The sequence below is a fragment of the Lutra lutra genome, chromosome 10 (assembly GCF_902655055.1).
Source record: "Lutra lutra chromosome 10, mLutLut1.2, whole genome shotgun sequence".
NCBI lineage: Eukaryota > Metazoa > Chordata > Mammalia > Carnivora > Mustelidae > Lutra > Lutra lutra.
In genome coordinates this window covers 19,890,300-19,903,332 of record NC_062287.1, presented here as the reverse complement: position 1 = coordinate 19,903,332, position 13,033 = coordinate 19,890,300, and the positions used below count along the sequence as shown (strand labels likewise).

The window sequence follows — 13,033 nt, the reverse complement described above, 5'->3', positions numbered from 1 at the left end:
ATTCCAAACCTCGGCGGCAGTGATTTAGTCAGAAGTAGACATTTAACTTCTCTTTTCTACCATAACTGTTTTTTTTTTAAGATTTTATTCATTTATTTGACAGACAGAGATCACAAGTAGGCAGAGAGGCAGGCAGAGAGAGAGGAAGGGAAGCAGGCTCCCTGCTGAGCAGAGAGCCCAATGCGGGACTCGATCCCAGGACCCTGAGATCATCACCTGAGCCGAAGGCAGCGGCTTAACCCACTGAGCCACCCAGGCGCCCTACCATAACTGTTTTTTTTTTTTTTTTTAACTTTTCTTTTCTCCCTAGAGTTACTGAGTTGGTAAGATTAAATGTAGGGATTTTGATGGTTCTCTTTTGCTACATGGGGAGAACTCATCTGAGATTAAAACTAAATAGAGCCATGAGAGACCATGGACTCTGAAAAACAACCTGAGGGTTTTGAAGGGGTGGGGGGTAGGAGGTTGGGGGAGTCAGGTGGTGGGTATTAAGGAGGGCATGTATTGCATGGAGCACTGGGTGTGGTGCAAAAACAACGAATACTGTTACGCTGAAAAGAAATAAAAAAAAAAACTGAATAGAACCAAGAAGAACAAAAAGTGGGAAGAGAGACATGCACACGAATGACTTAGTCCTATACAGCTATACAAGGAACCATGTACATCCTCAGCTTAGCAGCTTTACACACTTTTGTGGTATAGGCTGGCTTATCTAGACAGATCCAGCTTGAATTTCTGTCACTTAACTTGAAGGATTCTTAATGCACCCTCTATAAAATATTCCACATATACCACACAATTCTGCATAGTGTAATGGTAAAAGAAATCAGTTCTGGGTTCATAGACACTTAAATATAAATGTTGCTCTGGCACTTGCTGTCTTGACCATGGAGCAATCAATGAACGCCTTCTTGCCTGATTTAGAGGGTGGGCATGAGGAGGACATAAGAGAAGGTGAATAGAGAATCTAGCACAGTGACCAGCTAACAATAACTAAGAGTGGTACAAATCTCAGTTTCCTTGGCTATATTGAGAAATCATTGGGTCAAGACCTGTACCTCATTTTGTGTGTGTTCACTCTTACAGTCTAGATGCTCAAAAATTGTTCATTAAATGTAGTGAGTCAGGAAAATCTCTAAAGAGAGTCTATTTATGGAGTGTTAGCCCTCATGCACCATCTACTTTGGGTAGAATAGGACTCTCAGGACCTGGAATATTACATTCCAGACTCCAGGTTCCTCTGGACTTAGTATGCTTCTAGGTTTCATCCTAGAATTGCAGTGGAGGACTCTGGTTAAAGATGGAAGACTAAGATAAGCAACTTGTCTCTGTTTCTTCTCGAAACTCACCAACATGACAAAAAAGGGATTAAAAGTGGCATTAACTCACCTACTTTACTATTATAACGATGTAACAGTAGGAATTAGGAATAGAGAGCAAGAAGAGAGTGTGCATGTTTGTACAGTGATGGTACAGGGTAGAAAAAGTTACAAATTCTCATCTTAGTAGGAGTACTGGTTAGAAACTATTAGAGTAATCTAAATTAGAGATGAAGAGAGGATATAGAAGCCGTGTAAGAGGGAAAGCCAAATATTTCAAGGAGTTAGATTCTCTGGGAATTGGAGACTAGATGAAGATGGCCAGTGAGAGGAAGTGGCGTTAAGATTAGTTTGTAGATTAGTTCCCTGGATGATGTAAAAAATGTGCTGACTTTAGTTTTGAGCACTTTGAGACTGAGGCACGTAAGATAGACCTTTTTTGAGAGGCATTTATGGAAGTCCACCTACATGTAGCTATGGATCTACATACGGATCGGCATTTCTCAAAATGAGTGATTTTACCACCTAAGGGATATATGCCAGTGTCTGAAGAACATTTTGATTATCACACGTGGTGGTGGTGGATACTACTGGAATCTAATGGGTAGAGGCCAGGGATGCTTTCTTCTTAGGATACACAGGACAGCTTCACAATGAAGAATTATCTAGGTCCCCCCCCCAAAAAAAGAATTATCTAGTCCAAAATGTCAATAGTGCCAAGGTTGAAAAATCTTGATATAATAAATATGGATTGGAAATAGGGGAGGGATACCAACACTTAGGCTCTTTTTATGTGTTGGGCATGTTTCCGATACTTTATATGATTTAACTCCTTTAATCCCCACAACAACCCTATAAAATTTCTCCTTTAAAACTCATTTGTATCTGTACATAGGTATTAAATAGATGAAAATATACATACAAGGGCCCAGAAGTTATATCATTGTCTTCAGTCTCACAATTAAGGATTTTCAAGTCCAGATTTGACTTGAGGGCCCACTCTCTCTTTCTTTTTATTTATTTATTTATTTATTATTATTTTTTCTTTTCAAATTTTTATTTAAACTTTATTGATTTTAGGAGTAGAATTCAGTGATTCATCACGCACATACAACACCCTGAACTCATCATATCAAAGTTCCCTCCTTAATACCCATCACCCATCAAGCCCAGCTCCAACACTCCCACTCTTCTTTTTTTTTTTTTAAGATTTTATTTATTTATTTTAGAGAGAGAAAGAGGGAGAGTGAGAGAGAGTATGAGAAGGGTGAAGGTCAGAGGGAGAGGCAGACTCCCCGCTGAACAGGGAGCCCGATGTGGGACTCATCCCAAGACTCCAGGATCATGACCTGAGCCGTAGGCAGTTCCTTAACCAATTGAGCCACCCAGGCATCTGTAACACTCCCACTCTAACCACTTTGCTAAAATATCCCTTTATAGACATGAAATCCACAAGCATGGGCAATGCTAAAGCTATGATTTACTGTTTTACTAACGCAATCCCAGAGACTTCAGGTAAGTGCTAGAAATGGCAAGTGACTGTGCCCCAGACTTTCCTCTTAGAACTGTGCATAGATTCCAGGGGGTGAGGAAGGAAGTGACAAAGGGAGGCACTCATTCCTTTGCACTGGGGATTAGGAATTCCTATTGTGAAATTATAAACTGAGCAAAACATTGAGTCTCAAAGGATCCAGTGTTGGGCCTCTGACACAGGATATGAATATGGGTTCAATAATTTCTACCCTCAGTGGACTCATTTAACTTGGAAGGAAATAATGAGGGAGAGAATAATTTTCTGTGCTATGAATCAATTTTCTTAGAACTACAGGTCATGGAATAGATTCCCATTGGAGTCACCTGATTGTTTTGGAGCTCATATAAGGTTGGTTTCCTCCTTTCAAGTGAAGAGGACTTCTGGGCAATTTCTCAAGTACAGATCATGGCCTGTTCTCCAGAATACCTCTTTTAGCATGTCAAAGACTGAGGGCTGTGCTGATGTATACTGTCTCCTCTCTTGACAGAAACTTTGACACCCCAGGACTGTAGAGTCGAAGTGGCTTTAAGGTCTAGCAGAATGAGGCCTCCAGGAAAAGGAAAATGAGGGTAACACTACCAATTTATTAATTTATTATTCTTGTCATCCGTAATCCTGAATTGAAACTGGGGAGAAGGGAGGAAATGACATGCAGAGACATTGGGGGTCTTGAGATCAGTATTCTTTCTGCACAAACTGCATGAGTGGGAGTAAAGGAGAAAATGAGGAATCATTAGGAATAATCAGAAGTCTTGTTCCTTGGATTCCTTGCATGACAACCCTGTGCATTGTAAACCAGCAGATCAATCTCTCCCTCTGGAGACAAAGAGTGAGGGTCCATTGTTAATGCTACCTTCTACCTCTGTTCCTGCAGATCATACCTGTGAAGTGAATGGCTGTGAAGAATGACTCCTCTGTAACTGAGTTTATCCTTACGGGATTAACAGACCAACCCGAACTCCAGCTACCTCTATTTTTTATGTTTTTGGTGAACTATGTGGTCACTGTCGTGGGCAATTTGAGCTTAATTAATTTAATTTACCTGAATTCTCACCTTCACACCCCCATGTAGTTTTTCCTCTTCAATCTGTCCTTTATCGAACTCTGTTATTCATTTGTCTTCACCCCCAAAATGCTAATAAGCTTTATTTCAGAGAAGAACATCATCTCCTTTATAGAATGCATGACTCAGCTATTTTTCTTCTGCTTTTTTGTCAACTCTGAGTGCTATGGGTTGACAGCCATGGCCTATGATCACTATGTGGCCATCTGTAAACCCTTGCTGTACACAGTTACCATGTCTCCTCAGGTCTGTTCTATGCTGATATCTGGTTCATATGTGATGGGGTTTGCTGGTGCCATGGTCCACATGGGGTGCATGGTTAGGCTGATCTTTTGTGATTCCAATATCATCAACCATTACATGTGTGACATCTTCCCTCTCTTCCAGCTCTCCTGCAGCAACACCTATGCCAGTGAGCTTGTGATTTCTGTTATTGTGGGCACAGTTGTCATTATATCTAGTCTCATTATCTGTATTTCTTATATTCTGATTCTTTCCAATATCATTCACATCTCTCCATCTCAGAGTTTGTCCAAAGCCTTTAGCGCCTGTGGCTCCCACCTAGTAACTGTTGGTCAGTTCTATGGATTTGGGTTGCTCACTTATGTCAAACCACCATCCACTGGGTCTGTGGGCCAAGGGAAATTTTTCTCAGTGTTTTACACAAATGTGGTGCCTATGCTCAGCTGTTTCATTTATAGTCTCAGGAACAAAGATATCAAACTTGCTCTGAGGAAAACCCTGAAGAGATTTTCAAACTGAGAAGAACCATCTATCTCTCCTTTGTTGTGTCTTTTTCTCCACTTTCTGCTCTTCCTTATCCTCTTCTTCCTATTCTTTTTCCTTTTCCTTACCTTTCTAAAGTCTTTTTGGCAGGATTTTTACTTCAATTTCTTTCTTCTCTTCTTACTTGGTTTAACATGTGGACCTATTCTTGGACATGAGGGTCATCCTCCATTCCAAGGTGAATCCAAACTGATCTTTATTCCCCATATGAGTTGAAGACATTAGGATAACCTCCCCTATCGAAGGATAATACTACCTATTATTTTTTCTCTTGTCTATTCCATTCAAGGTAAGCCATCAAGTTGCATGATGTCTTACCAGTTCATTTCTTTCTTTCTTTCTTTCTTTCTTTCTTTCTTTCTTTCTTTCTTTCTTTCTTTCTTTCTTCTTCTTTTTTTTTTCCTTTCTCTGAAACAATTACACAGTGCACTTTCCTTTTTTGAGGGTTTTATTACTTATAATTGCATTAAAACAGAGAAGGTATGACAAAAATTTTGGACACAGTATAGTGGTAAAAAAAAATGCAGAAAATTTTAGGGTTCTTTTAATAATGGTTCTTGTTCTTGATTTTTAGTTCCATATAGGTAAAAGTGAATACTCTGTTAAACCTAGCTTCTTTCTTTTATTCTTGAGAATGCTTGGGAATGAATGAGCCACACTATTCCACTCACCTTTTCAATCCCCACTAATAATGAATACCACTCAGTAGTGGTGAACTGATATTTTGTCATAAGTAGAATTGAAATTGCTACCACTTGTCTATGTACCCATGGATTGTGATTGTGATTAAAAAATCACACAATAATATTCTTGACTACAGAATAGAGTGTCATGAACAATGTCAAGATTCTTTGTTTGCCTGTGTTAACAGGGATTCCCTTTTGCAAAGGAAGATCTGTACCTGCTTTCAAAAGACAAACAAAAATATATGGCAAAAACCTTGTCCTGTTGGGGTTTATTCTTTCACTATATAATTTGACTCCTCCCTTTGGTTATATCAAATCTGTAGCCCATACATATGCCACATTCTTTACAAATTATATTAAAAGATAAGTCTCTTTAACCTGTTCTTTGGAGGAGGAAATAATTATGCAACTTGCTCAAGATCACCCAGCCAATGATGCAGAGCCCAATATTTTAATTCATGTTCATCTCACAAAGAAATGGAAGAGATGAAAGGAGAATTGTGAATGAATAAGACAACTGGAGAGTTTTACCAGAACAAGTGTGAAAATGGTAATTTCCTGGGAATAATATCTTCAGCCAAGATGCCTGTCCAAAGAGATTATCTACAGGCTTTGATGCCCAACTAGAAAAATGCACCTGTCCCTGGAAAAATTTGATTTTAAAGTAGGGGTAAGCAGGGTGAGTTACCAAGAGATGTTTCTCTTCTCAAGGGTTAGGATCTTATATGTAGAATATTCTAAAGAGTCAACAAAAATTAAGACCACAAAGGAACTTAGGAAAGTAGCAGGATACAAAGTCAACACACAAAGATTAGATGCCTTTATACACTAAAAATGAACAATCCTTAAGGGAAATTAAGAAAAAACAGTTCCATTTATAGCAGCATCAAATAGAATCAAATACTTAACCAAGGAGATAAAAGACTTGTAAAATGAAAGTAAAAAAACATTGTGGAAAGAAAATACAGAAGACATAAATAAATGGAAGCATACTCTATGATCAGGGATTGGAAGACTTAACTGCTGTTAAGATGTTGATACTACCCAGAGTGATCTACAGACTCAATACAATCCAAATCAAAATTCCAATGACTTCTTTTTTTCAGAAATAGAAAAACCCATCCTAAAATTCATATGGAAAGTCAAGGACCCTGAACAGCCAAAGCAATCTTAAAAAGGAGTAAAACAGGAAGACTCATATTTCCTGGTTGCAAAACTTATAAAAGCTGCATTAATCAAAGGAGTGTGGTATTGCACAAAGATAAACAGAGAGACCAATAGAAAACATGAGAAAACCACAATTAATTCTTGCATAAAATGGAAGATTTTTTTTGGATATGACACCATAACAAAGGCTACAGAAACAAAGATACAGATAAGTGGGATTATGTCAAATAAAAATCTTTTCAGAGCAAAAGAAAAAATCAGCAAAATGAAAGGACAACCTATGGAATGGGAGGAAATACTTGTAAACCATATATCTGTTAAAAAGTTATATCCAAAATAAGCAAGGAACACCTAAAACTCAGTAATAATAATAACAACACAAAAGAAATGACTCTATGAAAAAGTAGGCAAAGGACCAGAATACACATTTCTCCAAAGAAAGCACCTATGCGGCCAACAAGTATGTGAAAAGATGCTCAATATCACGAATCACCAGGGAAATGCAGATGCAAACCACAGGGAGATACCACCACATGTCTGATAGAATGGCTATTATCAAAAAGGTAATAGATAACAGGCATTGGTGAGTTTGCAGAAAAAAAGAAATCCTTGCACAGTGTTGGTCAAACTGTACAAGTTTCCTTTGTGTAAGAAGAATAAGTTCTGGATATGCAATGTACACCAATGTCACTACAGTTAACAATACTTTATTGCATACTTTAAATTTGCTAAGAGAGCAGATCTGAAATGTTCACACTATAAAATAAAGGGTGAGCTTGGTGAAGGGTATTAAGGAAGACCGGGATTGCACGGAGCACTGGGTGTTACACGCAAACAATGAATCATGGAACCCTACATAAAAAACTAATGATGTGGGCACCTGAGTTGCTCAGTCGTAAAGCATCTGCCTTTGGCTCAGGTCATGATCCCAGAGTCCTGGGATTGAGGCCCACATCGGGCTCCCTGCTCTGCAGGAGGCCTGCTTCTCCCTCTCCCACTCTTCCTGCTTGTGTTCCCTCCCTCTCTGTATCTCTTTCTGTCAAATAAATAAATAAATAATCCTTAAAAAAAAAACAACTGATGATATACTGTATGGTGACTAACAACACAATAAGAAAAAAAGAAAAAATAAAGGTAACTATGTAAGGTGATAGATACTTTAACTTGATTGTGATGATTATTTGAAAATGTTTATAAATATAAAAATCAAGTCATGTATCTTAAATACATAAAATTATGTGGCACCTGGATGGCTCAGTCAGTTAAGCAGCTGCCTTCAGCTCAAGTCATGATCTCAGGCTCCTGAGATCAAGCCCTGTGTCTGGCTCTGTGCTCAGTGGGGAGTCTGCTTCTCTCTCTCCTACTGCTCCCCTGCTTGTGCTTTCTTTCTCACACATACATACACACTATTATTTTTTATAGTATTTTTATTTAAAAATTTTATTTATTTATTTGACAGAGAGATACACAGTGAGAGAGGGAACACAACCAAGGGGAATGAGAGAGGGAGAAGCAGGCTTCCTGCCTAGCAGGGAGCCTGATGCAGGGCTTGATCCCAGAACCCTGGGATCATGCCCTGAGCCGAAGGCAGACGCTTGATGACTGAGCCACCCAGGTGCCCATATATATACTATTATTTTAAAATTACACCCTGTAAAGATGGAAAAGAAAAAAAAAGAACTTCGACTCAATTTCTGTTTTAGTTATACTGAGATTGAATCGTAGTTTCAAGATTTACTTTCATGACAAAATTTCAGTTGCCCCAGATAATGGAGATTGATTGAAACTTCTTGAACTAGGGAATGATATATCCGAGCTTTCAGAGCTCATTCTAGCAGGAGTTTAGATGGTAAAAAAAAGAGGGCATTTGTGGAAACGCTAGAAAATAATAGCCACTACAGTTCAGTAGTAGAGTTAAAACCTAAAAACTGCCTCAATTTGTGTGGTGATTGAGGAAAGGGGTGGAGGTCATTGTGGTTGTAGACCCTGTTGCTTAGCATGTGGGATATGTGGAAATATTCTGAAGGTTTGCAACCAGAGAACCACATCACTTTCAAAAATATTTATGGACTTCCTAGTATGTACATTATGTACACTTAAGAAATAAATTGGATAAAATGATGCTTATTTTTAAAGAACTTACAATTTATTGGAGCACACAACAATTAAAGGGGAAAATGTCCAGTGAATGGGGTGGTAGAGAATCTCTTGGAATTTATGAGAACCTGTATAAAGATAGCTAACATTAGTTGACTGTTTATCATGGGACAGGCACTGTTCTAGCCATTTTGCTTACCATCATCATAACAATCAAATGAAAGTGGTACTGTTTTTACCATTCCTATTTTACAATGATAAATCAGAGGAAAAAAGAAATTAGGTAATTTGCCTGGGGTTTTATAAGTAATAGTGAAGGTAGGAGTCGTACACACACTCTCAAACTCTGTAGCTCCTATTATTTGGTGTGTGTGTGTGTGTGTGTGTGTGTGTGTGTGTGTGTGAGATGAGAAGAAATAGGTGACCTCTTACGGAAATATTACATAAAACACAGGAGAATGGTCAGGTACACATTTCCAATAGATGCTTAGGAGTAAAAATTCAGAAGGAATATATGACATGGCACATTATTTTAGAGATATCTCAGGAAAGAGAAAATTGATGTGAGATTCTCCCTTTTGAAAAAGGAGGTTTCTTCAGATAAAGTAATAAAGAATCCTGGAGGCAGAACCCTTGCAGAAAATTTTCCAGTTAGTATATTCGAAGAAAGAGGGAAATAAACAATATAGTAGAATTCCCTTCAGAGATGAAGATGACAGGGAGATGGGAGTTCATTTTTGGCTCCATCTTGGGAGATGGACAATCCCTAGAGTGATGAAAAACCTTGAGTAAATTTGGAGTTCCTAAGGAACTAAAGATAGATGGTCTAGGGTGTAAATACAATCCTCTTATTTCCTTTTCCACAATGAATCTAATCCTAAGGGGAAGAGACTGAGCAAGCTTCTACTCTACTTATAAGCAGGTGCATTGTATCATTAAACTCACATTCAGTCATCTGTATTTTATCAAGTGGCAAATGACATAAAGACTATTTTCCACTGCTTCTTGAGAGAACTCAAAGTCATAATCAGAAATTATGACCTGCAGTTTGGGAAGGTTTCTGGGGGCATACCTGAAATTAAGTGTATGTAACATCCTTTTAGAACAAAGGGACAAAAACCTGAGAACCTGAAATTGCACTTCCAGGACTTCAGGGGTAAAGACAATGATAAGGGAGTACTGAGATATTGTGATCTAAGGAGGGTGAGTCTTGAATTTCATTTATGAATGTCCCTCTTGTTATGAGGTAGAAATCCAGAGATCAATATTATATAACTTTCTTTTTAGTTTTTTGCAGTTCTGAGATTCAAGTGAGGAGGAATTTGATCAAGGGGAAATCAGGGAATGTTCAGAGAGTTAAGGGGTGCAGGGGTACAATATCTTTGTCAGTAAGTTGCCTCTCTGTGGATGCAACTCTCACTCTTCTGGATTTATGGCTTTTATTCTGGAACATGAAACCTGTTCTAGACTCTAGTTCCTTAATTTTGGATGGGAAACAATGTTCTTAGTCCCTACCCCCGAAGTCTAATGTGCATTAGAGAACAGTAACAGGTTAGAGGATCTTTGCCTGCATTTTTACTTGATGGGAGACTGAAGTGAAGGAAGAGATGGTGAGTCTAGAGAGGGACAATTGTGTCTTGGTCTATCCTGTGTCTCCCTTCTCCTTTTGTTTTTCCAGTGGTCATGTTTGTCTATGGTAGGACTAGACTTTCCTTTCTAGGCTAAGTTGTGTAGTATTGGTTCTATTTAGCTTATAAACCTCTAAAAAAGGGGAGAGTTAGTGTTTCCCAGTATCATGATAGAGGTAAAGACAGATTTTCTGGGTCCAGATTTGGTTAGTCTCAGCCCTCAGATATTCCCAGTATATATTCCCTTTTGTAGGTCGAAATACTATGGGAAGAGCTGGCTTTTTCTCTAATGTAATCCTGTTTCTCTATACTCACAGGTCCCCTTGGAGAAGAATGGCTCCTACAAACTCCTCTTTTGTAACTGAATTCATCCTGGTGGGGTTAACAGACCTACCATATCTCCGGCTCCCCCTGTTCGGCTTGTTTCTACTCATATATGTGGTCACTGTGTTGGGAAATTTGGGCTTGGTAACTCTAATTAGGCTGAATTCACACCTCCATACCCCCATGTACTTTTTCCTCTTCAATTTGTCCTTCATAGACCTCTGTTATTCTTCTGTGTTTACACCCAAAATGCTGATTAACTTCACATCAAAGACAAATATTATCTCCTATAGCGGATGTATGTCCCAGTTTTACTTTTTCTGTTTCTTTGCTATTTCTGAATGTTATGTGCTGACATCAATGGCCTATGATCGCTATGTGGCCATCTGTAACCCACTTTTATATAATGTTGCCATGTCCCCCAAAGTGTGTTCCATCCTTATGCTTGGTTCATATTTTATGGCATTTTCAGGTGCCACGGCTCACATAGGATGCATGCTGAGACTGACCTTCTGTGATGCAAACACCGTCAACCATTATTTTTGTGACATTCTTCCTCTGCTCCAGCTCTCCTGCACCAGCACCTATGTCAATGAGCTGGTAGTTTTCATTGTGGTGGGCATTGATATCATTGTGCCCAGTGTCACCATCTTTGTCTCTTATGGTTGCATCCTGTCCAACATCCTGCGCATCAGCTCCACTGAGGGCAGGTCCAAAGCCTTCAGCACCTGCAGTTCCCACATATTTGCTGTTTCTCTCTATTTTGGATCTGGTGCATTTGTGTATCTTAAACCATCTTCTGTTGGGTCAATGGGTGAGGGAAAAATCTCTTCTGTCTTTTATACCAATGTGGTTCCCTTGATGAACCCCTTCATTTATAGCTTGAGAAACAAAGACATTAAACTTGCTCTGAGAAAAACCCAGAGTAGGAGAATGTTTTGATCATAATCACTGTATGTGGGTATAGTTACAGGACTGGTATATATGATTTCTTTTGTTAGAATAGTTTAGGTGGGAGTGTTCATATCCTGTATCTTTGTTACCATCATGATGGAAATTTTATTTTTCTGTCAGTTTGTTTCTAATGTTTTTTGGTGGGTACAGTGACAAGTAGGGCTCCCCAATTCCCTCCTCTGCTTCAGGGATTCTGTGATGTAAACTGTGTAGAGGTGTGGAAATTCTCAGTGTGTTAGGTCATGTACTCTCCACCAGCTGAGAGCGTCTTTCTTCTTGTTCTGAATAGGTCTTTTGGTCCAGTAGACTCTTATTCCTTCAGAGCCATATAGCCCATAAAATTCACCAACATGTTGCTATAGCCAAATTCATTACCATACTAGAATATGAATTTGACTAAGTGGCCATTGAGGACAACCCCAGCCCCAGCGTGAAAGATGGAAGATTAGGTGTCATTTTTAAAGTTGCAAGTGACTACCTGATCCTCAGTGAAGCCCAGGAAGCTCTTGAGGGGGTCTTCTGATGCCTGCTTCACTGGATTCTTGATGTTATAGTAGTTGACAGCTTTCTCCAGGTGGTAGCTCAGATCCATGACCCACACTTGCGGGGTGGGGACATGGAAGGCCATGCCAGTGAGCTTCCTATTCAGCTCAAGGATGAAGATGCTGATCTTCTTGGCCCCAGCTTCATGTAAGGCACAGACTTCTGCATTGGACTCCACAGCATACTCATCAGCAGCATCACCCCATTTGATGTTGGTGGCATCTTGGTCCTGGAAGATGAAGGTGGGCTTTGCATTGATGACAAGTTACATATTCTCTGCCTTGACCGTGCCTTTGAGTTTGCCATGGATGGAATCATACTGGAATATGTAGGTCATGTAGCTGAGGTCAATGAAGGTGTCCTTGACGGAAATAGCATTCACTTTCTCACAGTTAAAAGCAGCCCTGGTGACCAGGTGCCCAATAACACCAAATATACTTACTCCAACCTTTACCATCTTGTCTTTGGGGTGGTGCTGTCACTGCACCAGAAGATGTGGCTGTGTGTCATACAAGGGGGAGCATGGAGCCCAGTTTGTTTCCAATTTCTTGATAGAAGATCTTCCGTCCTCATCATTTTCACAATGTCTTCTTTTTACCTCTTTAACCATTTATACATAACATTAATGAATAAATTTATCTCTTTTTTTATTGTTATGGATTTTTTTTTTCTCCTGGAAAGGATAAATAGTTCTGTAAATGATCATGTAAGGTAACAGTATGGTGATCTTGTACCCATGGGGGGTTTCTTATACTGTGCTATTGGAATCAGAATCAGATATCTGTACTCCTGTCTATATACCTCCCTGGCCTTCAGTGTGTCTCCTTGAAATGTCATTGTTTCACAGATACAGCAGGTTCCAAAAAATCCATAAAATATAATCTACTTTCCAACTAAATGCTACGTGTTAAGCACCTTTTGGCAGAGATTTC

At 39.1% G+C, this 13,033-nt stretch overlaps 2 protein-coding genes across 2 annotated transcripts; both read left to right on the top strand.

Moving 5' to 3' along the window:
* The first annotated feature begins 3,721 nt into the window (after positions 1-3,721).
* On the top strand, positions 3,722-4,678 carry LOC125078963 (olfactory receptor 143-like). Its single transcript, XM_047692250.1, is given in 1 exon segment — positions 3,722-4,678. A coding segment is annotated over 1 exon segment (933 nt). The 5' UTR covers positions 3,722-3,745.
* Positions 4,679-10,580: 5,902 nt separating this feature from the next.
* On the top strand, positions 10,581-11,546 carry LOC125078863 (olfactory receptor 145-like). Its single transcript, XM_047692088.1, has one exon. The coding sequence runs from the start codon at positions 10,614-10,616 to the stop codon at positions 11,544-11,546; it is 933 nt and encodes a 310-aa protein (XP_047548044.1). The 5' UTR covers positions 10,581-10,613.
* Positions 11,547-13,033: the final 1,487 nt, after the last annotated feature.

What these genes read in the sequence shown, in the direction of transcription:
- LOC125078863 (XM_047692088.1), top strand. Translation starts at nt 10,614, where the DNA reads ATGGCTCCTACAAACTCCTCTTTTGTAACTGAATTCATCCTGGTGGGG.